Raw genomic sequence first — 27,940 nt, 5'->3', positions numbered from 1 at the left:
GACAGGATGATATCGTCCAGGATTCATTCACTGGGCACACATTTTAGAGTGACCCTTATGTATCTGATACTGGGCTAAGCCCTGGATATATGAAGGTAAAGAGTATTTGTGCTCCATAAGCCTGGACTGTTCTATTATAATGAATAAAACTATTCTCTTAACTACCTTATGCTGCTGAAGTGAATAGTTAGGACATTCCAAATGGAGCAAACAAACCTATTTCCTACTATCCAGAGAGTATGGTACACCAAATTCTGTTCAGACTGACAATGAAGCCCCAAAGGTTGATTCCACCACTGTATTCACAGCCGTGTTTTTACCAACTCTACGGCTGAAACCCTAAACCACCTATTATTGCAGATACTAAATCACTTGATGCCACCTTTTCTGACGACCTCCCAGATTTAATCTTTGAGATAGCTAGCTTCATTACACAATTAACTTCCCAGATTAGTTTATGACCGGTGGAGGGTATTTCAGAATTCAGGCCATGATAAACCATCAATATATATTACCTGCTCATAGCTAAGCCCTTTTTACAGTGAAATCATGTTATATTTTTTCCTGAGGGCAGCCACATCTTTGGCTGTACTCATGGAAGGTTGGTTAGAATCTACATCGGGTAGCCTAGAATAGATTTTGCACTTGAAAAGATGATAAAGGAGTGAATAGCACACATCAGCCTGATGGAAATAATCCAATGTCTTCTCTCTCTCCTAAGGAACCATGAGATCTTAATAGAGAATCCATATTGCTTTGTGAGACCTCCAGGTGAGGAACATAACAATTCTCCTTCTCCACATGGAACAAAAATGCTTAGGCCCAGCCCAGTTCTGGCTGCAACAACCCTAAGTTCCCTGTCTGTTGAGTGTCACTTGGATGTATGAATAGTTTTACTGGATTGCTTTGGGGTCTGCCTGTTCCTCCAATGAACTTAATGAGTTTGCAACCTGAACACAATCCATGTTCTCTCCAGCATGTATCATCACCTACTATCAACTAAATTATGAGGCCAAAGTCACCACTGACCAAGACTTGCCAAGTTTCTAAACATTCCATAATTCCAACAAAAGAATACTGATGATATACTTTGCTTTTTAAAATTCTTTTAGGTTAAACTAGGGGTTGGTAAAACAGTATGTCAGCCAAATTTGACCAGCCACCTGTTTTTATAAATCGAGTTTTATTGGAATACAGCCACACCCATTCACTCATGTGTTGTCTGTGCTCATGTGCTGACTGCAAAGCTCAACTATTATGACAGAGACTGGCCCACAAGGGTTAAAGTAATGACTACCTGGCCCTTTACAGACAATGGTGACCCCTGATATAAACCATTCCATTATCCACAACATGGAATATGTACCTGTCAACTCTACCCCAGAATATCAAAAATATAACCATAAGCCCTATTGAAATCCCAGTAGAGGGAAATTATGAAGACTATTATAAGGGTGTCCCCCAGGTATTCCAGCTTTCAGCCATAGGTTTATCTGGACATATATTTGGCCTGAATCAACTTACTTCTGGTCACCTACTCAAGACAGAAATGGATTTATTAAATTTCATTTTAGTTTTATATCCTCACTTTCACTGCAGGGTCTGTAGGGCACTGGTGGTTATAAAATCCATTTTTGCAGTCACTACAGGAATATTGTTGGAGACTATGGAGCTCCGCATGAGACATTTCCTCAAGAGCCAAGATTAGGAAAGCCTTTCCTTCCCTGAGGAACCGGTATTTTTTTGTCTTTCTGACAATTAGAACTTTATAACTAACCATAGTTTCCATCTCAATATGGCTGCCAGGACACTTAATGCCAAATTTGAGTTCAGCCCAAGTGGATCGTTATGACTTGCATAATTATGAATTTTTCTTCTTCTGTTATTGACTCTCCACTCTTATTTATATTTTCCCTAGTCTTGATTTCTGTTTCTTATTTATATTCTAACAACTTCATTATGTGTGTTTGCTGCCACAAATCCTCCTGAAGAAATAAGGCCCAGTGCAAATGAATAAAGTAAGTTTTCTCAACGATCTTAACCCTAAAGTGTTGGAATCGCTGAATTATGTCTTTGGGTCCCTCCTTAGCTGATAAGCTCTGGGAGGATAAAACTCTTGATGTTCCCTTTTCACTATTTATCAACTGACCCAGCCCAGGATGATGCCTGTACACAGTAGGCCCTCTGCAGATACTTGCTGAATGAATGTCACTACATGTTCAACAGCTAGTGTGAGCACCACTGGAAGGCCTCCTTCCACATTTAACAAGGCCAAATGGAAACACATTCATTCTCCCCTGGTGAACTGGCACTCCCACATTCACCTTAAAGAGTAATTGTAAAAGATAGTGTGTCTCTTCATCCTTCATCTTTAAGGCAATTGTCAGTTTTAGCTAAAAACAATGGAGTTGAATCATGGTAGGTTCCGGACAAATCATTAGCTAGCCCATTAACTGCAAACTTTACTGCACATCGAAATCAGCCAGGGTGTCTTTAAAAAAATAGTGGTACTTGGTTCTCACCACAGACATTGTGATTGGGTTTGCATGGGGTGTGACTTGGTAATTGGGATTATAAAAGTTCTCCAGATGATTCTAATGGGCAGCCGTATGTGGACATCACTGTAGTAGCTTTTTACTCTGAGTCACCTGCCTCATGTATCAAGTGACTCACTATACTACTCAGTCTTACGCAAGATCCCCTTAAGATCTGTGGTTTCTTGTATACACCACCATCAGACTGGGCTCTTGTGAGGCCATAACACAGGGGCCTAATAAAACATCATGTTGCTGCTGAGTCCTGAAAACTGCCCCCTGGTGTCTTGTCAGCAGCAGGACCACTAGAAGTATCTCCTCTTGAGCATCTGAAAATAATTGTTTCTAGTACACTCTCCTGAGGAATTCCTGAAGCAACAGTGAAGGGATCTCTGATACCACCACAGCCACAGCAGTGACGGGGAGCTGGAGTTTCCCGGATGACACAACAGTCACAGCTCAAAGAAGGGACACAGATGCCCTCGTCCATTCGAAGACACGGTGAACTACGGGGTGGAGTCTCCTCAGAGCGCTGCACTAGCCAGCCTAGCATTTCTCTTCCCTTTGAGTGTCATAGTTGCATGCGTCAGTGGCCCGGGGGGGGGGGGGGTGGTTCTGCCCTTCTTAGCTTTGTCCCAATGAAAAAGGATTATTAAAGAACCACTCCACACAACAGTCCTCCCATCTGCTTCCAGCTATCTCTGTAGCATTTCTTTTTCTCCCTAGATTTTTCCCCGCTTTGGTTTGCTGTTCGTGGAGAGTCAGAGTTTGGAAATGATACAGGAATAACAACTAGAGAAGCAGGCTAGAATTCCGCCTTGGCTGGTTAGCCGGTGGTCGTGAGTCACTTAATCTCTCTAAGCCTTTGTTTCCTAAAAAGTGGATGAAAAATAATACAGCCTGGCTTATGGGGTTGGTGCAAGCAACAGATCAGAAAATGTATGTGGAAAGTCCTTTGAAAATGATAAATCACATATAAAGAGTTATTATTCTTATGTTAAAGCTTCTGCTGAAAATGGTATTATGCTCTAACTTGTCCAAATTTCCAGATTTTGCAAAAGATTGCCACATAAAGCCTAAATGGCGATGGTTTGAGGTGCCATGCTACATACTTATTTTTAAATTAGGCAGAATTAAGATTAGTTTTATTTTTAAAACTTTGCCACATCCTCTGAAATCACTGCTAAACACACGGATCTGTTACCATTTATTTTTTCCACACCTCACACTGAACGAGCTTCTCTGGCAATAAAATACTCCTTCCTGATTGGTCGATTTAGACTCCTAAGATCCTGAAAGAAGGACCTTAGGGTCATGCAGGCCATCTCCTTCTTTTACCGAAAAGAAAGAGGAAGTCAAAAAGTTTGCTCAAGGTAACACATCCAGTAAATTGAGGAACCAAGGTTTCAGCCTAGGTCTTCTGACTCCAGGCTTATAATTTCAGGTTGAGCCATATGAAACCACTGACAACCATACATTGCTTCTCATGTGAAATCTATGAACAATATCTCATATGTTTTGTACGGTCTCCCAAACTGGCACAGAGCCTTACGTAGAGTAGGTATCTGATAAATATTTGATAAATGAATGTTGGGTTCTTTTTTTTTTTTAAGCTCTTGTGTAAATCAATGCAGGGAAATCTGCAAGTTGCTAAATACATGCAGAGCTGCCAGATGTTAGTCTGGAGACGATAGGACATGTTGCAGCCAGGTGGGGCAGGAAGAACTGTACATTACCAACAGTTATTTGGCAGCATCTGACCTAGTCAAAGACTGGCTTAGGATGGATTCCAGGGGAAAACAGCACATGGCCCTGAAATCTAGTACAATGTCGCATATACAGTCATTTGGCCACCCCAGGCATGTGAACCTGGAGATAGGACAGGCTTGGAAGAGAGAGACTCTGTGAGATGAACTCAGATGTTATCTCCCTTGGGAAATACTTAGGATTTATCTGGAAAGCTTCAAGGTGAAAATATTGCTGTGTAACATCTGAACCATATTTTGTAGAAGAAAGTATGCAGCTTATAATGCAGAAGGTTTGGATTGGACAGACATATCTCTCCATGAAAAAAATTACCTAGATATTACCCCCATTCTACTTTAAGCCACAGAATTAGCTGCGAGCATGAGTTCAAAAGTGGCTGCGCAGGGCAACAGCTAGTCCATATCATGCCTTTATTTAAATTACAAACAGTGCCCCCTCTGGAAAGACAAATTACAGAAAAGCATCCTTCCTCTTGGCTGGTCTGGACTTCAGCTTCTCCTCTCCCGTTAGGCCTGTGCCTTTTGCAGTGCACTGACTACACAGCCATACCCAGCTGCCCTAACCCTAGGAACAATTCTCATTTAGCCTTTTTTTACCACCAGCCAGCACTCTTGGGGGCCAATTGTAAATAATTATCTGGGAAAAATGAAGGTCAAATGGCTTCTTAAGTTCACTTTTAAAACACCCATCCAGCAAAAACCATTAGGTGATGAGAGGGCTACCTGGGGACTGAAGACTTAAAAGCTAGTCCTCATCCAGATTCCAACCATCAAGCTTGGAACAACGGAACTAGTCGCACATGTTCCATTTTCCTGTGTCTTTGGCCAAAATGGCTGCTGATGCCTGTTCACTCAACACCAGGCCCAGTTCTGGGTTATTCTGGTTTCAGACATACTTTACCCAGACAGGGGGTAGTTTCCTCCCTCAGTTCCTGTGATAGTTTGCAGCTTTTTCCTTTAATATTTATGTTTCCTGGTGACGGCCACCCCCTTGACTACATACAGACATTAGTATTTCAGTAGGAAGTAACTGGGATGCTATTCCAGAATGCTTAGACTCTTAAAGCACATCTTAACAAGACTCTACTATCATGATTTTAGAAGAGTCCTAAAGCAATCAACTTATGTCAGCAGAAGGTAATTTATTATAACAAAACTCTTAACCAGTCAGAAGCAGGGGAGTAAGAACTTCTCAACTAACCAAAAACTATCTCCCTGTGTCTGTTTTCAAATCAGCCATCAGGTCGTTATAAAGCACTGAATCTACGTTTGGTCCTTGGAAGACAAATAGGCAAAATCATAGAAAAAGTATCCAATATTAAACAAATGTGATTCATGGTTTTCAGGTGTCCTAGCAAGAGAGGCCCAGCTGTCTTTGCTCACCACATCTACAGTGTTGTAGCACGAGCACTGGAGTTGAGAACCGTAACCACAGCTATTGTAACATCGCATTGAGAGTGTGATTGCCTATAGGAAATCCTAGCTCTTTACCTGAAAAGCTGAACAATGGCATAAGTACATCTGATGGAAGAAAAGCATGTGGTCTGATAAGAGAGTTTCACCTAAGCCAGCTCCCAACCACTCTTCTGGGCACAGCTTCAATATCACCTCCCCATGAAGAGCTTTCCAGAACCCTGGTTTAGCTTCGTTCCTTCTGCTAGGCACTTCCAAATAAATTATTTCTCTAAAATAATGTTCAGTAAACTCCGTAGTCATTACAAGTTTAATGTCAGTTCGTCTTCCCTGCTAGCCTGTCCTCTGCGCTGCTGCACCCTCAATGCCCAGCAAGCTGACTGGCACGTAGTAGGTGTTTGGAAAATACTCATCAAGTGGATAAACACATGAATGAATCAAACTTCTACTACCTTCACCATACTGTACTAAGGTGGGAAAGGCAAGTATATTTTTTAAGGGGAATTAAAATAAAAAATCACAACGTCCAACAGAAAAAGGATTTTTTAACCCAAATTTGATCATGACATGCATGTAATAGTAACACTTCAATCCCTAAACATTTCTGTCACTCAACATAGGAGATACTAACATTAAAATTTAACTAGAGTCCATAGTGGGGATAATCAGTCTAGCTAAAGTGATTTCTTAAATTCTACTTCTAGATGCACAAATCACACTCCAGTAAATGGCACATTAAAGGAAAAGGATTGTTAATACTACAGTCTCTTCAGCTGGTTCATTGGAATGTAACAAAAGTTGAAGCTTGAAGTTAAAGGTTGACCAGTTAACTCTGAAGAGAGAGCGCCCCAAGTTTTCCAGCTGACACTGTTCAGTTGCCTTCATACGAGGTCACCAGAGATGAGGCCTCAGTAAACTTCTCCATGTCTGTTGACCAGGAGTTGGCAACACCACAGTATATATTAAAGCACTATGTGCCAGACTAAACTGTGATTTCAAGACTGCCAATTCACTTTCTTAATTATTTCTAAATACAGAAATTAAAAAATACAGGCACCTTCTTGCATATTAAAGTAACAACACTAAAAGCAAACTGACTTCAGAATCAGTCCTCAAAGTGTGCTTCTTCTCCGAAATAATTTCAAATGGTTATTTTTTTCCAGGTTGAGGACAACATCAAAATGTTTCCACGCGGGCTGCGTAACTTGAAGAGGTATTAATGAGCTCAGAGTCAGCCTGACATAATCAAACTGGATTCGGCTTTTTCCACATCAGGTAACTGGTGTGCACTTACTTACATCAGTTCTTTTTTTTAATATCAGCTGAACTTTTACTTGCAAATGACTTCAGCACTCATAGAATTTAATGATTTCTGATCTTGTTAAACAGAAATAAAGGAGTTGGATGAGTCATAGAGACTCGGTTAAATTTTGCCCACAAAGTGTCACGGTTTCTCATTTCAAAGCTAATTTTCAAAACACAGGTCATAGTTCTGGCTTGATGCCCACCCTAGTGGCAATATACCATCACTCAGTACTAGTACCATTTGTCAAACTGTCTTTCATTCAACACACCAGGATTGGAGTACTCCTTCTCCCAGAGCCACGAAGAGTCTCATAATCATGGCTACAAGGAGGAGATGGGGAGGGCAATGGTAAGAGATAACTTGGTTATCGATAATGTTCCCCGAGATGTTGATGGTGAGGGGAAGGGAGAGAGTGCCAAGCACCATGGAAAATCTTGATATTTGCACAATGAATTCATCCTTGAGGAAAGGCTGGGCCACACCTCTGGCCTTAGGGAGTCACCTAACCTTCCCTCATCTCTCCCATCTCTTTACAAGGCATAAACCGGGAACCACTTAAATTAGTCAGCAATTTGATCAATCTGCTCCCCTACTCTCAGAGTCGCTACTGGCTGTTTTTCCCACTCACATTTGACAAAACCATCACCATTCATCCATGTGACTAGATTTTACCAGAAAATAACCAGGGACACAGGCTCATGGGACCACGGAGAGACGAGCTGCAGCTGTTGAGCTGTGCCTCCTTAAATTGCTATTTCCAAATCAGAGTCTCTCTTGGGTCCTGTTTAATGGAAGGCACACATCAACTTTTCTCTTGGCGCTCAAGGTTAGAAAAATATTGGACACTTGGAAGCAGCCATAGACCCGACAGGCTGCAGTGAGGCAGTGAGGTTCCTGGGGTTTCCTTCTTGCTCCTTGAATGACCCCTACAGGATCTCACAAGAAGAATAGACTTTGCTGAACATTTCCACAACAGTGGTGTGGATGTGGGGTGGGGAGCTTATCACCAGAACAGGATTTTAATTTCATTTTGGATGAAGAAGCGTTTCTTCTGTATCTCTAGAGATATATGTGAAACAGCTTTTTTCCCACTGTCTGTTTCCTGACTGACTTCAAATGAAGGACAAAAAGGAGACTGAGCTGTCTTAAAAAACCTTCTTCTTTCTGAAGCAAAGTGTATATGTGTGTAGGGGGTGGGGAGGCAGAGAAATATGAGTTTGAATTAATTCACAGATAACTCAGAAAATGAAGAGTCAGTCCTACATCTTCATGTGACACCCTACAAAGTTGTATGTTGTTCTGTGGGTTTTTGTACCCTGGATTTTCTTATCATTTATGGCTCATTAAATGCTACAAATCTTTCTTTCCCAAAGATGCTCTTTTAACATAACTTATTTTAGTTAACCGTTTATTAGTGTTTATTATGTGTCAGGACTTCATATGTACTACCTGACTGAATTGTCCCAATGGTTGTATGAGGCAGCCACAATTACTATTCCTATTTCCACAGACAAGAGAAAAAGGCACAGGGAGGTTGGGTAACTTGCCTAAGATCACCCAGCCAGGAGGTGGCAGAGCCAAGACTCAAATCCAAGACTTTCTGACTTTAATACGGCACACTTAAGTGCCACTCATGCTCTTTCCTCAAACTGATATTCAGACAAGTTAAGGACTCTGATAAGGGGGAAGGTACCGATAATTCTTGGGCATCAAATGGGTACTAGCTACTGTGCCTAAGGGCTTTATAACTCTTTCTCCTCACACCTTCTCCATAACCCAATATGGTGATTATTGCCAGCATGCCATCCCACCACCCTTCATCATGTTGAAGTTCAAAGAAGTTAAGTAACATGCCCAAAGTCACAAATCTCGGCAGTGACAAGGCCAACCTTCAAACCTATGTCTGACTCTGACATGAGAGAACACTGGGGAACCATAGTAATCTACCTCCCACAACAAACGGAGATGCTGCATTATGTTTCTTTCGGGTTTTGCTAGGCAAAGCATACTTCTGCTTCCCCCTATGGAGGTTAAGTCTCCTTGTATCTTAATTTTAAAATAATCCATAATGTAGTAGGTTATTTTCAAATTATAGCACTCTATAATCAAAAAGACATATAACACGGGCTGATGAAAGCGTGCAGAAATTGGAGCCCTCATACACCACTAGGAGGAATGTAAAATGGTACAACTGCTTTTGGAGACTATATGGCAGTTTCTTCAAAGGTTAAACACAGGCTAATCATTTGACCCAGTAATTCCATGCCTAGTAATATACCCAAGAGAACTGAAAACCTATGTCTGCACAAAAACTTACATGAATGTTCACAGCAGCTTTATTCATAATAACCAAAAAAGTAGAATACCCCCAAATGTCCATCAACTGATAAGTGGATAAAACAAAATGTAGTTTATCTACACAGTGGAATATTATTTGACAATAAAAAAGAACGAAGTACTGATAGACAGTACAACGTGGATATACCCTGAAGACATTTTGCTTGAAGTATCCAGTCACATAGGACCACATACACTTTTGTGAAATGTCCAGAATAGGAAAATCTATAGAGACAGAAAATAGATCAATGGTTGCTGGGGGTAGGAAGGGAGATGATAGCTAAAGAGTACATAGTTTATTTTGGGGGGTGATAAAAAATGTGCTAAAATGGATTGTAATCATTGCACAACTCTCTCTATATATTATAAACCATGGAATTGTACACTTTAAACAGGTGAATTGTATGGAATGTGAATTATATCTCAATAAAGCTGTTGTATGTTTACATTAAAAAACTGAACCATGAAAAAACCAATACTACGCATTTGGTAGGCTCTCATGAAATATCTACTGAATGAAAGCACCAAAGTACTTTATGACTATTTAAAATAACACTATTTTATTTAAATTCAAATATGTCTTTTAGGAATAGATATTTATTTTGCAACAATGTTCCATAAAATATGCCCCAGACTCAACTATCCCCGGAATTAAATGCTGATAATACAGACATCCCATGAGTAGTGGAAGTTTAGCAATGGCTCCACCTGTGGAAGAATTCCCCTTCTATGCCAACAGGACCAGCTGTGGTCAAAGAACCATCTGTGACTTGCTGACAACAGGGATGCTGCTGAGTGTTAACTGGTCTTTACTGAGCCAAACCCAGACCTGCAAGAAGCTCTAGTGTGATCCAGGGCCACCAGCTAATGAAGGTATCACTTGGGTCCTGGAATCTGGGCAGATGAACAACTATCCTTCCTTTATTACTAGAGAATTTCCCAAGAGCAGGTTCTGGTAACACATCTATTTATGGCCACCTTTCAGGACAGACGAAAGAGTATGGGGGGGAAAGTCAATAAATGCCACGTAAAAATGGAAACCAATACTCAGGGCTGAAGCTGAGGGGACGTGAAATAAACTTAAGATCCATTTGAGCAATGAGCCTGATGTGAACAGTTAAAGAAAAGTCAAGGAAAAAAGCATCCAAATACTGAGTGCATTGGAGAAGAAACAAGGCGGAGTATTAGCAGATTTAACGGCAAAACAAATGAGCTCAACAGACAAGCTGTGCATGAGTAGATAAAGTCCAGAACCTACCAATGACTAGACAAGCATGTATAAGAAGATAAGAATTTGGGGATTTCAGAATGGAACTTCGCTTAACATTACTCAGGGTGTCTTATTTAGACTATAAATGTTAAAATGTGCTTCCAGAGTGGCCAGTATTGCCATAGCCAGTAAATAAAATTGAGAAGAAAAATAATTGTAATAGGTTTCACTGTCCCTTACACAATTCACAGGGATGAGATCATAATAGAAGTTGTGGCTGATTGTGCCACTTACCTTCTATAACAATTCTCAACCATAAATCTTCCTTTTGGGTTTATGGGGCAAAATTTTCAATTGTTTCTTCCACTACAGGAGTAGCAAACCTATCTGACTAAGCTCTTATCATTCCTCAGTGACATAAGGTAATAAGAGGTGAAACATCCCTGCATCTGGGGGTCCCAAGGAAAGGGATCTTTTGCTCTTGGAAACTTTTCTGAATCTGTCACATGTAATGACTGCTGTATGGAGGGAATGCAGGCTGCAAACATTTCAGAAAAAGTGTTGGGTCTAAATCTATTTGTGGCACTGGCCATCAGTTACCAAGTGGAAAGAACACAGGACAGAGAGCCAGGGCCCTGTGTTCTATTCCACCCTCTGCCATTAAGTAGGTAAACAACCTTTGCCAAGGGCTTTCCCCTCTCCTAGCTACACGGCTGTCATCTGTAAAATGAAGGGCTCAGGGTAGATCACCCCTGAAGACCTCTCTGGCTGGAGGACACCTTGGCTCTCGACTGCTTGATAACCTGTCCTGGCGATTTCCTAGCAAGTACCTGTTTCTTGGTCACGGTGCCGTCCACGGGGTCCACGTATTCAAAGCTGTCTGTCTTTGCCACACTGTAGACATGGCTCCCCACTGCAAACTGCTGGCCGATGAAGGACTTGTCTGTGACCAAGGCCTCCAGGTCCCTCATGATGTAGTACGTCGTCTTGGGCTCTAACCCCTCATAGTCAAACCTGGTGAGGGAGGGCAGGGCACAGGATAAACACAAGTCCAATCAGAGAACCAGCAGCTGGGTGAGCCTCCCAAGGCCATCTACACATTGGTTTTGTTTCCATGGAAGAATTGCACATAAAAGCACCCATAGCTGGTCTCCCCTCCTCCCTTGCCCCCGCACGCACAATCCAGTCCTCACACAGCAGCCAGCATGATCTTGAAAACTTCAAATCATGTCAGTCCTTTCCTTTAAAACCCTCCAAAATGTCCGTCACTTTGAGAACAACATCAAAACCCTAACCGCAGTCTGTAAGGCATTGTGGGATCAGACCTGCCCACCTCCTTGCCTTGGATTTGTCTCGTTCCAGCCACTCCTCTCAAGTCCTCAGGACACTTCGCCCTTCCTGCTTCGGAGCCTTTGCTCTTGCTGTCTGATGCCCCTCTACCTGGTACATTCTTCCTTAGGCTACTCAAATAGCTGACACATTCTCTTCCTTCAGTTTTCAAATTCAGTGTCACCTCCAGAAAGTGACCTTCTCGGACCAACCACCTAAGGTAGCTTCCCTCCATCTCTCCCCAGCTCTCATCATCCTTTATATTTTATTTCAGTAGCTATTTCAATGTATATTTAATTTGTATATATATTTGTTTGCTTATTTCTTGTTTTTGCCCATGAGAACTGTAAGCTCAGGAAGGCAGAGATCTTACCTGTTTTCTTCTCTGTTGCTTCTGGGGTTCTTCTGTTGGGTTTATTGGCGGGAGGCAGGTAATTCGGTTTATTTATTTATTTTAATGGAGGCACTGGGGATTGAACCAAGGACCTCGTGTATGCTAAGCACGCACTCTACCACTGAGCTATACCCTACCCTCTCTGTTGCTTCTGATAAACAGTGTTTTGTAAGTAGCGGAATGAAAGGTGGAAGGAAGGGAAAGAAGGAAAGAGAGGAATCAAGGCAGGAGAAGAGAGACGGAGGGAGGGAACTCAATGTTCCATAAAACTCTCTTGAAAACTTGGAAGAAATATCACAGTTGTTCCATTAAAAAAAAAAAAAAAAGATCCTTCTAGCCAAGAACATCAAATATAACAATGAGGCTGGGAGGTGATTAGGGGGAAAAAAAGACCAAAAATAACACCTACCTCATTTGTTGTTGTGGGTTTAAATATGATAATGCATACCAAGTAGTTGGCACGGTGCCAGACACCAGTGCTGAAAACTATTAATTACTTTTACATTTATGCACTACCATGAAGACACTGTAGGGTCTTTCCCAATGTCAAGTCCTAATGACACACCCAGGGGGTCTGTTTAAGAAGGAAGCCCCAGGAGGGGCAGCTGTGCTCATGTGGCTGTGCTGGGATCTCACACCCAGGCTCTCTGCAACACAGGGAAAGGAGGTGAGTGCTCAGAGTGACTGAATGAAGATCTGAATAGTTGATACTCCTTTTTTTCACCCAAGATCTTTGGAGACTTCCAGTAAATGTCAGGGTATTCGCCAAAATGGAGAACATGGGGTGATACCCTGCCCAACAAAGGGTCCCCTTCACCTACATCCCTTTCTTTTATTCTCTCCCTCCGACCCAAGGTGTGTCCTCCCCACCTTAGAAACAAAGCACAGGGAACTCTCTCTGAACATTCTTTCTCAGCAATGTATGTGTTCTAAGCCTAGATTCTCCTCAAAGACAGTGTTTTGGGAAGGTCAAGACCTAACCAAACAGAAAGGGCAGGAGGATGGGATAAGACGGTCTAGTAGGAGACAGAGAGGCACTGAAAGAGATTTAGAAGTTGAGAAAACACAATAACATGATAGATCACATTCAGTCTATGGCTGAGGTCATCAGAACAGCTGCCCAAGCTCTCATCATCCTTTATATTTTCTTCATACACAGGCAGGTCCCTCCCCTCTTGTGTTCCACAAACAAGGCCCCCTGACCATCACCACTACCAACACATTTTCAAGGGAAGACCTTTTAAAATGGAGAATTCCTTCTGGGGTCCACTCCTACAAGGAAAATCGTCTGGCTTCTCAGATAACAGCTTCAGGCTCAGTATCAGTTGAACCAAAATTGTTTAATTGTCTCCTCCCCACCAACAAAACAGTCAGGCTAGGAATCATTTTATTTCACAAGCACTTTCAACCTACATTTCCCAGAGGCTGAAGGAAATGTTTGCTTTCATTCTACCTATTCTGTCCTTCCATTTTTTTTTTTAATCTCTGTTATCTCCTTGGACAGAAAACTAAAACATAATTCAGTGTCCCACAAGGATTTAAATCTCCATTGCATTATTTTCTCTAATATGGTATTTGTTATGAAAAGAGTAATTATCATGTAAGCTCTTGGCCACAAAAAAATGAACAATATTATAAATACACTTATCATAACACCACGTCTTCAAAACACTGGCAGAAAGCTAGATAATCATTCCACAAATTATGAGGAACACATCCCTGACTCAAAGTGATCTCACTAAGCCAGAGGCTGGCAATCATAATATATTTTATCAGGTTGAATTTTTTGGAACAGCTTCAGGTAATAAAAGGATCCTCTGTGCCAATTAGTCCCTTTGGTATGCCAAAAAAAAAAAAAAAAAAAAAAAAGCCCACAGGATTTTTGGCACTTGTTAGAAATACCAGTGAATAAAACAAGTTCCCACCTGCCTTGAAAGTCCTTATTTTATAATACAATGAATAATTTGCAAACTATCACATCCTCAGCCTTCTTAACTAAACAGGAACCAAGAATATTATGGTGCTGTCTGCATTTCCCCGACCACTGTTGTCTCTTTGATTTTAATAAGTACTGTCACAGGCTTCCTTCTTCTCTGATATTTGTCTACGTAAATGACCTCTTAAGAGAAGAAACAATCACCTTATAAGGGAAGTCTAAGGCTTTCTTTCTGTCCCTTAAGTTCTTGAAGCACAACCAAACATCCAAAAGTTAACTGTTCGTAAGCAAAGCAAATGAGCCACAGTCTCTGTTCGGAACACACAGAGAGCCTCTGAGATTTCCCCAGGATTCCCTTGCCCTCTCCCCACATTCTCTACAGTTAACACCCTTTCCTACCCTAAACCACAGCTTGGTACTACTTACACATACCAAGCATATCTAGGTACACATATCTAGCAGGCAACCACACAGCCAGAAGACTTTGCCCCCGATTCCTGCTTTCTTCAACAACAGGAAGTGGTAGAGACCCCCAAACCCTAAGTTCTTAGCCACTGACCTTTCCCCTTCCTCCTTCCCAGGGTAATACTTCACTTTTCTGTAACTCCTTTCATGGGGACAAAACTTTAGCAAAATCTGGGGCTCCTGGACCATGTGGTCCCTTCAGAAGGATGCCAGCTCAGGCATCTGGGTCACTGTTTGGACCATTAGTGGGGAGGTAGGACAAAGTTAGAGAGAGGATTACAAAAGCACCCTGACCTATTGCAATTTCTGTCTCTTCCCTTCCTGACTTTCCTTGATAATTATGGGTGGAAAACCAACAATAAAAGCCCCTGGTCTGGCAGTGGAACATCCACGGCCACCAAAGGACCTCTCAGATTTCCTCTCAGGATGGCTGCCCACCTCATAGGCACTGATGAAAAGATTACAAAGTGACGTCACCAAGGGAGGGGATATTTGTGTCCCCTAGTTTGGTAGTCCTTGACACCACCCACAGCCACTTACGGGGGATTATCTGGCTCTAGCCTCTGTGTTTCTCAGATTTTCCTGAAAGATGCCTCTTTCTTAAGGTTCTAGGCTCCTGGTTTTAAAAACCTTCTCTAGGAGCAGTTCCCTAGGGTCCACACGGAGACCCTTGCCCTTCTCACCTGCAATAGTAGTGGCGGCCAAATTTGGCCCAGTGATCTCGGACAATTTCCTCCACACTCTGCTTCCGGGCAGCGATAATGGAGAGCCAGACCAAGACAGCCCAGAGGCCGTCTTTCTCCCGGAGGTGATCAGAGCCTAGGGCAGAAAGGAATATTCTGCTGAGGGTTTGTTCATGGGGGAAAAGTAAAAGCTAAATAAACCATGAAGACCAGTTAGCACTTGAGTTTTATATTGAAATGGTTGCACATATTTATCTAATCTGTTAAATATATGTTCCACAATATACTTACATTTCCAAAAATATGCAACTAAAATTCAAATAACATAAAATAATACTGAAAAATAAAATAAAACCCTAGAAATTGTTGAAAGGCTCAAAGAGCCGAGTTGACATCACATTTGATTAATGATATCATTCATTCAGTAAATAGTGGGTGATTCTTACAATACATCAAGCATTGGTCTAGGTACTAGGGATACAGCAGTGAACAAGATAGCTCTTCGCTTATAAAGCTTGAATTCAAGTAGGTGGGGGCAGGCAACAGAAAAGCAGGTGAAAGAACAAGACACATCAAATAAGGACAAGAGCTATGAAAAAAATGAACTGGGTGATGATGTCACAGAGCATGACATTAGCAAAGACTGCTTTCCTAGAGCAGTGTAGCTCACTTAGCGTGGGACTGAATGGCGCCCCCCCCCCCAAAGATATGTCCACTCAGAATGTGTGAATGCAATCTTATTTGGGGAAACAGCTCTACAGATATTATTAAGTTGGGGATGGTGAGATGAGATCAGCCTGGATTATCTGGGTGGGCCCTACATTCTAATGACAGATGTTCTTAGAATAAGAAAAGACAGAGAGGGGAGAAATACAAAGGAGCAGGTGATGTAAAGACAGAGGCAGAGATTGGATTTATGTTGCCACAAGCCAAGGAATGCATGGAGCCACCAGAAATGGAAAGAAGTGGGGAAAGATTCTCCCCTAAAGCCTTCAGAGGAAGCGTGGCTCTGCCAACACCTTGATCCTAGACTTGTCTGGCCTCCAGAACTATAAGAAAATAGCTTTCTGTTGTTTTAAGCCATCCAGTTTATGGTAATTCATTATGGCAATCTTAGGAAACTAATAAGGTAGCCCAGGTCAGCCCCACTGAGATGACGACTTTTGAGCTGACGCCTGAGAAGTAGGAGTCAGCCGTGCTGAGATCTGGTGACAAAGCATCCCAAGCAAGCACCAAGCCCCTGAGGCAGGAAGGACCTGGGAAGCTTATTCGTACAGCTATTTATATAGAAAAAGAGGGAGTGAATATTGTGGTATTCACACAAATGAAATGTGCAGGTGAAACACGCAGCTTCCTGTGCAGAAAGAACCCAGAAGAACGTGCTGGAGGCCTGTGTAAGCATCTGTCTATTGGCCAATTGTAAGCTCTCCCTAAAGCAAACAAAGCCCTGAATACCAAAAAAAAAAAAAAAAAAAAAAAAATGTGTTGCAGTGTAAGAAGGGTGGTATAATGGAATAAGCATGGGGAAGGCTTTGGAATTGAGGTTTAAAACCAAACTCTGCTACTCCCCAGGCATGTGAGAAGTTATTGCAAAGGTGTCAACCTTTCTGAGCCTCAGCTTCTCATCTGTAAAATGGGGACACCCTTGGGCATCTTGCAGGGTTGTCGTATGACTTTAATTAAGCTCAGAGGGCAGGCTCTCCAGTCACATTGTTCATACTCAAATTCTGGCTCGGCCACTTACCTTTGTGTGACTTGGTGTCCTCATTTGTAACATAGGTAAATAATGGCCCCTACCCCATGGGTTGCTGTCAGGATAAAGTGACTAAATATGCCTAGATATTTAGAACAATGACTGGGATGTCACAAGCAGTGGTTGTTGCTGTTGATCTTATTGGTAATTCACACAAACTACCAACATGGTGCTGATTCCTTGATACACACTGAGGCAAATTGTCCTCAGTTATTCACATAATTTTATCCTGACTCTAGCAATAGCAATGTCTTAAGAAAGGGGACTCAAACCAGGGGGTGGATAATTTCTTCTTGCAATAGAGCAATGAGAATGGACAACAGTACTCAGGTTTCATGGCTATGAAACATACAGAGAAACTCAAAAAGGGAGACCAAAGCTGCTTAAACTTTGAAAAAGGGCTGAAACAATACCTTAGTTAAGGCAGACGTCTTGGGAACTTGTCACCAAAGCTATGAACCATTTATACTTCTTATTTCATTTGCAGTGTTAAATGTTAAATGCTTTTTCCTCAAAAAGGGAAACATACAACCTTGAGAGGGCAGTAAAGATACTTAAAAGGAGGATTGATAAAAGTCTCTGCTGCTTCTATACACTGATCAGTGGTCTGCTGAGGACACATTTGGATGTCTGGCTGCGGCTGCCTCTAGCTTGAGAAGACCCTGGGCCTTTAATCATCACAGCAAGGAGTGACTCAGGTCCCATCCAGGGAACTCTGCACACTGCTACAAAAATGGAAGAAATTTGGAAGGTGCTGGGTTAGCTCCGTGGCCAAATGCCAAAAGAACAAGTGTAGGAAGCCCTGCCCAGTGGGATAATTTTAAAACCTTTTGTCCTTATATAGCTGGAAAAAATCACTTTTATTTACTGGCTAGAGAGAAATACCTTTTTGTTTTAAAACACGGGCTTTGCATTCCTTGAACCTCCAGCTGGACTACACTACCTGGAGATAGATCCATTAGATGCTGTTAAGTCTGTGAGATAAGATGTCATAATTTAGGGCAGAGAGACATAAAGTTCTCTTAGCAGGATCCAAAAAAAAAAAAAAAAAAAAAAAACCCCACAAAAACCCACCTCAACTATTTGCAGCCAACTGCATAGTAAATGGTAAACTGGCTTGGATATCCTAACCTATAAATTAAATATCTTAGATATCCTCGCCTACAAGTTAAACACTGCCAAGATTCATAAGGGGCTGATGATCAACGAAAATTAACTGTGCTCTTTACAGCTCTTTGAGGAGGGGATAGAGACACCAATGACGGCGCAATCAGATGTTTCCACTGAACTCTTACAGGGCGCTTTGGAGAGGGTTTTGTGGATACAACTCTCCTTTTAATAACTCTAAGGCAAGTAAACTATAATGTCATATTAGTGACAGATAAACAGGAAATGTAGAAAATACAGAGGTATCAGATGGTCTCCTAAAACCCCAATATAAACAGAGTGAAAATGGAAGGGAGAAATGCTCACAGTAATGACAGAACTAACAGAAGTTCTATAAAAAAAATGTTTTTATAAGTCAATCAGAAAAAGGAATTCCCATAGAAAACTGCATGGATGGGCGCAAATGAACAATTTTCAAGAGAAAAATATTAATAGTCAAAAACATTTAAACAAATGTTTAATCTCACTTTAGTCAAAGAAAAGTCCATAAAACGGAATCCTATTTGGGGACTTTCAAATTAGCAAGTGTTCGTTAGGAGCAGGGGAACACCTAGTACCAGCAAAGTACCAGTGCCAATGTGTACAGTTCAGTAGAGTAAGTTGGCAACAATGATCAATAGCTTTAAAATAGTGCCCAGTTTTGGACCCAACTATCCCATTTCTTAACCTTTAGTTAAAAGGACGTTCACTGAAGCAGCTAAAAGAAGAGGGAAAGTTGCAAAAAAAAAAAAAAAAAAAAAAAAAGAATGCTAATAGGTAAAGAACAGGAAATTGTGGAAAATCCACACAAAACCTTGGGTAGACAAAGTATTAAGAATCTTTGGTAACACCTGGAATGATGTTAGTCCAATTTTAATAAATGTAAAAAAAATCAGCTTACCAAAAAAGAATAATCAGTAAATTTTTGTAGAAAAACACACACAGATATGTATCTATATGTGTGTGCAGGTGAACAGGAGAAGGCTATGCACCAAACCTTAGCAGTGTTATCTCCGAAGCAGTGGAACCGCAGATGGTTTGCCTCTCTCTGCAGTATTTCCACAATAAACGTGTTACTTTCATTATAAGGAAAAAATACAACTTTTAAAGTTGTCAATGCTGTGTAGAAATTCACATTTGAACGTATCAAATCCCATGTACCAAGAGTTAGCTGGGATATTAGAGGGGTCGATACCACTGATGTACAGGTGATACATTTTGAACCTGTTGCTCATCCCATGTCTTAGCTTGAGTAATAGCTTTTTAGAGCATAGAGACTGAAGAGGACCCCCTTGTGGGGCTCTCAGGTCTTGGGGTTAGGATCAGGGATATACGGCTTTAGGACTTGACAGAAAGTGAGGCCAGAGAAGAGGGAGCACTGCTGAGCTGTCAACACTGGCCTTGGGGGAAGCGAGGCTAGGCTTAGGGGACGGGTTTGTTCACCTCTTGGGGAGACCCCACTAGCAAGGACAAAGCTTCTGATTCATCTCAGCAGCCCCCAGGGCAAGGCTGACTGGGGGTGCAGAGGGGCTTACCCAGTCTGTGTTTAACTTCCTTTCTTCCTCCCAGGCAAACTCTCAACACTGTGAAGGGTTAAACAACTGTTTGGCGGGGGGAAAAAAGCAAATAAAACAGCTCTTTCAGGTCCTCATTTCATACATTCACATCTGCTCCACCTTTAGAAGATGAGATTCCAGAGAAAATTCTTCCACACTAACATTTACACATGTATTCTATTGCCAGTACACTTTTTTAACAGATTTTTTAGAGCAGTTTTAGCCTCATAGCAAAACTGGATGAAAAGTACAGAGTTCTCCTAATAGTCCCTGTCCCCAAACACAACCTCCCACCATCAACCTCCCACACAGAGAGGGACATTTGTTACAGATAATGAACCTACACTGACACACCATCACCCAAGCCCATAGTTCATGTTGGGGTTCCCTCTTGGTGTTGTACATTCTCTTTGTTTTGACAAACATGTATCCACGCTCATAGAATCGTGCAGAACAGCTGCACTGCCCTAAAATCCTGTGTCCTCCTGCCCTCCCTCCTAGCCCCTGGCAACCACTAGTCCTGTTATCATCATAGTTTTGACTTTTCCAGATTATCATATAATTGGACTCATACAGTATATGGCCTTTCTAGTTTGGTTCCTTTCTCTTAGTAATAGGCACTTAAGTATCCTTTTCATGTCTCGATAGCTCATTTCTCCTTAGCACTGAATAATACAGTAAATTTTTTAAGTTTCCTTCCTCTGGATTCCTGGCTGGTGGTGTGACCAGAGCTTCTCACCTGGTTTAGAACATTGCAAGGAGGCTTTACCCATTATTTCCAAAGCCTGTAAATACCACTCAACTGGCCTTCCTCCATCCAGGCCAGCCCAGCCCAGCCCAAAACCTGCTCAGACTTAACTCTGAGCAGCCGGAGAAGCAGCCATGGGCCCCATCAGACACCAAAAGGAGGACATTCAGCTCTGCCACAATGCCAGCAAAAACTGGCACCAAAAAAGGGTTTATTTTTTTCTCATCAGAAATATCCCTATTTTTCCTTGCCCCAAATTAGACTTTGAATTTTCTCAAGCTTTAAAAGCATACTACTTTGAGCTAGGCAGTACACCAGTAAGAGTAGTGACCTCACCAAAGAAAAGGGAAAAAGGGTACAGAAAGGAATTTTCCTCAAATGGAAGTGCCAACATGGGCAAATCAACTCAGTAAAACATCACACATATTACTAAGAGACAGATCAAGTCATCTCAGCTGACATTCAGATCAGGAAAGTCTGAATTTGTCCACTGGGAAAGCATAAATCACTTCACACCTGTTGCCAACTCCAAGCTGGCAATAAGTTAGTGGTTCTCAACCAGGCTGCCCAATAGAATCACCTAAGAAACTTATTTAAAATACCAATGCTCAGGCCCCACCTTGGACCAATAAAATCAGAATTTTTGGCAATGAGACCCAGGCATTGATATTAAAAATAAAATTCCTTGGGTAATTCTTATGTGCAGCCAGAGTTGAGAACCACTGTTTTAAGAGGAGGCTACTCAAAATAGTCTCATACTGTTGGCAAATTACTTAGCTGTAGTGAACCAGGCCTCCTCCTCTATTTGCTCAAATTTGGCACTAAAGGAATGTGGACACTGGTCTCTAGTTCAATGGATGTAAGTAGCCCTACTCAGTGGGGGCCTTTCACTGGAGTTAGATTCATCAGCATGTTTTTTCCCTGCCCCTTTTGTCTGAAAATCTTGTGAGGGCCTTGCCAAATCTGGCATAACCAACTTATCCTGCTGTGTCTGGGACTTTCCTTGTTTTAGCACTAAATGTCCCACATCTCAGGAAACCTCTCCATGCCAGGCACACCAGAGTGGCTGGCCATCTGATAAGAAAGGCCGCTCGCTCAAAGAGGTCCCTGGTGGTTTTTAGGATATGTGCACATTCAGCACATACCCTAGCACACATACTTCCTAGAGCCAGAAATGACAGGAAACATATTTATATATATATACTTGCTCTTAAAGCAGAATTACACAGCGAGATAAATTCCATTCTATTATCTAATGTTGACAATTTGATAGCTTCCTTTTACAGATAAGAGATTGAGGCAAGGTAATTTGTATGACGTCACATGGCCACTAAGTGGTGAAAAGAAGGGTCACACCTGGGCAGTTTGGCTGCAGTGCCTGCGGACATAACTATTACTGGAATGGCCCGGTCATGACCATGGTCCTCAGGAGCTGCAATGCAGCACATAAAACGCCCCATGTGGTTAGAGCTGAGGCCGCCCTTTGGAAGATCTAGGTAATGGATTTGCACTTCCTCCTCCTTACAGTAGACATTCAGGAAAATGTGCCAAATCTCCCTTTACTTCTCCTCTCCTATAGATTTACCATTTTCATTTACAAATATTTTCATTAATTTGCAGTGAAATTCTTCCCATCTTCTTTTCATCCACTCAAGACAAGGATTGTCTTTTAAAAATAGTGAAGTTATGAGGGAACACTGGGTGGTACCCCTTGCAGGGAATTTGAGATTTGAGAACACGTTATTGAATTGTGACAGGGTTTTGTTTTTTTTTTTCCCCAATGTCTCAAAGTGCTCGTATTCAGCTCTTTAAATCTGGCTATAGAGCAGGGCTCATGGAAAAATTATAGCTTTTTCATGCTTAAGAAGAAATGAGTTTTTAAAAATCAATGCTCTAAAATGCTTCCCAATTAGAGAGCAAAGCTGTTCTGCGTGTAAGCGGGCCAGAGCCGGCTGTCAGCTCAGAAAGGTAGGATGGTGGTAACTGATAGGTGTAGCTCATGCTGTGCTGTGGGCATACTGGCTCCCAGTGCTATGTGATAACTTTGATGATGATGATAGCATTTGACATAATAACACTGCAGGGCTTTTGGCTAATACCCTGACCATAGTAACACCCTGTAAATTCCACGAGGGAAGGGCCTGCGTCTGACATTACTTGTCATTCTATCCTGGCCCTGGTTTATAGGAAATGCACAGTAAACATTCGTTGAATGAATAAATAAATGATTAAGTGAAACTCTAGTACATAGTTTGATATAATTCATCAGATCCACTCCTCACCAATAGCTAGAAACAACCTGGAAAGCTATATTGGAAAAAAAAAAAAAAACTAGACATCATCTCGTTGAACAGATTCATCTTATAAATGAGGAAACTGAGGCCCAGAGAAGTTAAGTGATCTGTGGGGGGTAGTTCAGTGACAGAGAGGGGGAGTCAAGATTGGAGCCGGGTCTGTCAACTCCTGGTGCTGCTCTGTTTACACGACACCAATCTCCCACGTCCCCTGACATTCATCCCATCCCCATCTAAAAGAATAACCAGATGGGAGAAAAGGATCCCTCAGCATGTCCTTAAAAAGGGGCAGCAGAGTACTATGGGGCCATTAAGACTGGGTTTGAATCCTGGTTCTACCATGTGAGCCTGGCTGGCAGCTTGACTTTCCTCCCTAAGCCTCAATGACCTCATCTGTAAAATGGGGGTCATTATGGCCCCTGGTTCATTTCATAGTTGAGAAGTCTCAACGAAATGATGTATAGGAGGCCCTAGGTATTGTACCTACCACTGAAGAGGTGCACAATACATAACAAGTACTAGTGCTGCTTCATTAGCACGTGCCCTGAGGCAGCTAGGCCATCCATCCCAGAGGAGGAGAAAGCATTAACAACGTGCAGGCCGGCCAGCTGACGCCCTTCCCTCCCACGAGCACGCCAGCACAGGAAGGTCAGGGGCAGCGGGACATCCTGACTCAGACGTCCCATCCCATTTCTTTGTCACCAGTGCTGATGGGAACAACACAACTCTCTAAGAATTGTCCCTTGGTGGGTCGTAAGCTGACCCAGAAATCTCTCCAGCAGGTTTAAGGCCTGCACCACCACCAGGACTGAGAATCTGTCACTCTGTAGTCATTATACTTTGTTCTCAGTGAGGCCACCCAGCAACTAGGGGAGAGAAGGCGGGGAAGCCTCCAAGCACAACGTTGGGATTGCATCTGAAATACCAAGAGACGAGCCCCCTTGTTAAAAGTCTCTTAGTAGACACTGTGGAAAGAAACCTGTTTGGAATTCTTCAATCCGTGGCACACAGGATTCCCAGCCCCAGAAAACCCTGGTAAGTGTGGACACAGCCTCAGAGGCCCCTTTCCTTCGTTTCGGCTCCACACTGGGGTATCACACGACAGCCGCTCTTGCCACTTTTCATCAGCTTGGAGGATGAATTGTAGGGTCAATGGAACTGGAATTATGGCAACCCCAAGAAAAGGAATTTTTTTTTTTTGATGGAGGCATTCTTCCCACTCCGGTGGGAGCTCTCTTTCCCAGCACAGGGGTTGATAGTTTACAGAGGGGCCAGCGAGAGTTTCAGTTTTCAGCATTTACAAGGAGGCTCATGGGGGTGTCAATCACAGCACCTCTGGCCCAGCCTAGATTGAATTGCACATGTGCACACAGACTGTTTCAACCAGCCCAGCAGAGAAACTGCTCTCCTAGCGCTGATAATGCTGTCATCACAGCCGCCTTACGTCACATCTGCGACCCAGCCAAATTTACACAAATTGGCCAGAAATAAGAGAAAGAAATGTGGTAGAACTTCAATTACCTGAAATTCACAGATATCTCCTTCTCTATCTTCAAGACTGGACAGCTGTGAAAACTGCCAACTGAAGAGTTAATGATGATCTAAATAGGGAAAGAACTAAAGTTTTCCTTTATTATGTCTCTTACAAAATATATGGTATTAAATAAAATACTTCTATAAGTAAGAGACAGTTAAACCTATTCAATATTTGTTCAACAGCACTACGGGGAACCCAATCTTGAGTTAGGATATACACAGTTGATACGTGAAATCTAAATGAAGGAAGAAATATTGACCTGGACATTTAACTATTATAAACTGTTAACAAACGTTATAAACGTTTAACTGTTAGGGGAAATAAAATGTCCATTCACAAAGCAACTGGAGAATAAGTCAGTAATATAAACCGTAAGACAATAGAGTAGAGGATGTGCTAAAGGCTGTAAGAATTTTGCACATACAAAAGATCACTAAAGCGAGAACCTGGCTACTGGTGAATATGGCTATTTACAGGTCATTGTCAGCACCCTGCACCCCACCCCCAACAAACACACACACACACACACACACACACACACGCACACACACGAAATAATCAAGTTAATAAAATGAATTATAAATACTTAACAATGTTGAGAATGTTAAATCTGTTCATTAACACAGGGTCTGGGAAGGAGTCTTCCTAGAAGCACTTTGTTAGCTATTAATTTGACCTAATAATGATATGATTGAAAATGTCAAAAATCTATTTTAAAATTTTATATAATTCTGATTTTACTATAATTCATAACCTCCTTGTTCATCACCTTCCCACTGGTCTGCATTTGAGTGGTTTTGTTTTTATGAATCCTCACAAATCTTGAGATACCCTAATGCCCATATTTCCAAAAGTACAAGCACTCAAGAATGATAAAAATATAAATACTAATAATGCAAAGAAGAAATACCAAAATGGAAATTCATTTTTTCTTCCTCCTTTCCTTCCACCCACCCTGCATCCATCTTTGCAGCCTTTCCTCCATCCTTCCTTTCTTCCTTCCATTCTTCAATCCACCCTAAAAACACTCAAAGCCTGCCATATATCAAAGAAATAGAGCTGAACAAGACAGACTCGGCCCCTGGCCTTGGGGCATTTACAAATGCATGGCAAGCAGAGGGATCCAGAAAATCTCAAAAGACTAGAGAGATACTTGAGATTTCTTCTGACATGAAATATCGTCATACTCTGGGCCTCTCCCTTTTGTGCTAGAAACTGGGCAGATATAAAAACAGCCAAATTCAAGGGCACCAGGCTGTCCTCCAGAGTTCAGAGTAGAAACAGTGTGACAACGATGGGCATGCCATGTTGGTACCAGGGGACTTGAATTCAGTTCAAAATTTCCAGAAAGAAATGGACATATACAAAAAGCTTAGCAATACTCCAGCACATACTAAGTGCTCACTTAAAAAGATAACTGTTGTTACCGTGAAAAACTCAACAGAGAGCACTTTCTTGGAAAGAGTAAACACTGTTGTGTTGCCTGATTTTATTTGACAAATTTGTACGGTTACTGACATTAGCTTTTTAAAAATACATAACAAAAGTAATAGTAATACTCAGGCTAGTGGTCAGCTTGGAGCTCTTCCAGGCATTCACAAACAGGGCAATTCTTTATGTTACCTGTGAAGGGACAAGCTCTGGATGTGATAATTCATACACTCCCCAGATGGTATGACTTCTTAGAAAACTGATGACACTGGTGGAAACCAGTAGCACATCATGAACAAATGCCCCCAAACTTCAAAGTTTTGGGGTTTTTTTAGATCTTAGTTTTAGCATTTTAGTACGTCCCCTTTTGTGTATGGGAACAAGTCCAGATTCATTCTAATTTGGAACATTAGAAAAGTAGGCAGAATGACATTTTTTAGGTGAATAGTTTTCTTCTATTTGAATCTAAGGATTTATGAAATCTCCTTTCTATCTGTAAAGAGTTTTCCAAAGTCCTTCCCAGAAATGAGTACCTGGTCCTAGCACAAAAGATGCTTTGGCTTCTGAAATGACCTTGGCTCTCTAAGAGAGCAGTAAATACAGGTTTCCTATTGTCCAGGACCTGGACCTTTCCATGGGAGAGAAGCTTGAACTCTGATTCTATCATCAGCATGTTAACCGTGGAAAGTTCTGAGAGCTCAAGATGCCGGGAAGGGAAATTTACACTCAGGGTATATCCTGTTCGTCTTGGACAAGAAAACTTGGCATTCTTGAGCCTGGGGCAGATCCGTATTTTCAAAATTTATTGGCACTGAACTATGCATTCCTAGTTGGTACACAGCTCCATGCCCCAGGGGCACTGAAAAAGGCCTCCACTCAAGAAAGCATTGATGAGTTTAAAAAGCATCTCCCCAGAGTCATGCCTAAAACCCTTCCATCTCTCTGTGTTCTCCTACCCTAATTAGCTCACTTGATTTTGAAACCTATATCCCGAGGTGGATTGGGAGCTCCTGTAATCAGCTGACTTCTACAGGTTGGAACTGTAAGGGGTCAGGGAGGCCAAGTAGCTTGTCCGTAAGTAGCAGGTGAGGGATTGAATGTAATGATCAGCCTCACTTTCCTGGGTCTCTCGACTTCCTGAACCAAACCTGGAGTGGCATCTCAGGCACACTCTATCCTTCCTGATGAAAAACAAATACTGGTTCTTACTGGAGCACTGTTTCCTTCTCCTAGCTGCACACCAGAATCACATGAGGACACTTATTTAAAACGTAGATTCTTAGGCTCTACCTTGCTGGGGATTCCAAATAAAGGTAGGATAGAAAATCTATATTTTTAGCAAGCTTCCCAGGTGATTCTTACACAACCAGCTCAGTGCCTGTCTAAGAACCAGCATTAATAAAGAGCAGAATGAAGCCACTTTCTCCTTCCAAGACTGAGTGGTCCAGTTCCTCAGGCCTTCTAACAGTCATTTACGGTCGAGTGCTGGAGAGATGGCATTAGTCATTGCTTTCATCGGAAAGACTGATTAGTACGGTGGAAAGCGGCACACACCGCAGGGCACTGTTTTTCAGTTCAATTGTGGTTTAACTCAAGTGGAGGCCTTTTCCAGGCGCTGGGGCCCTGGGTGAGTCACTTAACTACTTCCTGGGCTCAAGAGCTTCATCTGTCAAATCATGCTAATGCCACTAGAACCTGAAGAATGCTGGAGGAGGCGATACTGTTAGGGCTCTATGCCTTGACAAATCTCTTCTGCTCCTTGAAAGGAAAATGACAGACAAGTATAACAGTGACAGACTTGTAAAATTTCCTTCCGGTCCAGCCTACACTTTGCAATCAGCACAACAGTCTGAAAGCAAAGCTTGCTGCTGGAAAGTGGCTGCAGGCAGACCTCCCTCCTGTGCAGACCACGGTTTCCTATTTCCAGCTGAGTCAAGTCCCAAAGTCAAAGCTAAACAAGCAACAGGCTTCAAAAATGAGCCCCTCCCCACTGGTATTTCCAATACTGTTTCTTGATACTCTATATGTCACAGGTTAGTGAACCCATGGGCCAAATTTGGACTTAGGCCTATTTCTGTACGTAAATTTATTAGTACACAACC

At 42.0% G+C, this 27,940-nt stretch overlaps 1 protein-coding gene across 1 annotated transcript in view; it reads right to left on the bottom strand.

Annotated features, from left to right (window-relative positions):
* PGM5 (phosphoglucomutase 5) overlaps positions 1 to 27,940 on the bottom strand; it is a 160,250-nt gene that overhangs the window by 30,004 nt on the left and 102,306 nt on the right. The window contains exons 8-9 of the mRNA XM_074361657.1: positions 15,374 to 15,509; positions 11,397 to 11,580 (exon numbers count right to left, since the gene is read on the bottom strand). Of these exons, the coding sequence (XP_074217758.1) occupies positions 11,397 to 11,580; positions 15,374 to 15,509 (320 nt within the window). The remainder of the gene's footprint in view (positions 1 to 11,396; positions 11,581 to 15,373; positions 15,510 to 27,940) is intronic.

Source organism: Camelus bactrianus, chromosome 4, assembly GCF_048773025.1.
Source record: "Camelus bactrianus isolate YW-2024 breed Bactrian camel chromosome 4, ASM4877302v1, whole genome shotgun sequence".
In the NCBI taxonomy this organism is placed as follows: domain Eukaryota; kingdom Metazoa; phylum Chordata; class Mammalia; order Artiodactyla; family Camelidae; genus Camelus; species Camelus bactrianus.
The sequence above is the reverse complement of the archived record's forward strand: the minus strand, read 5'-3'. Positions and strand labels throughout refer to the sequence as shown.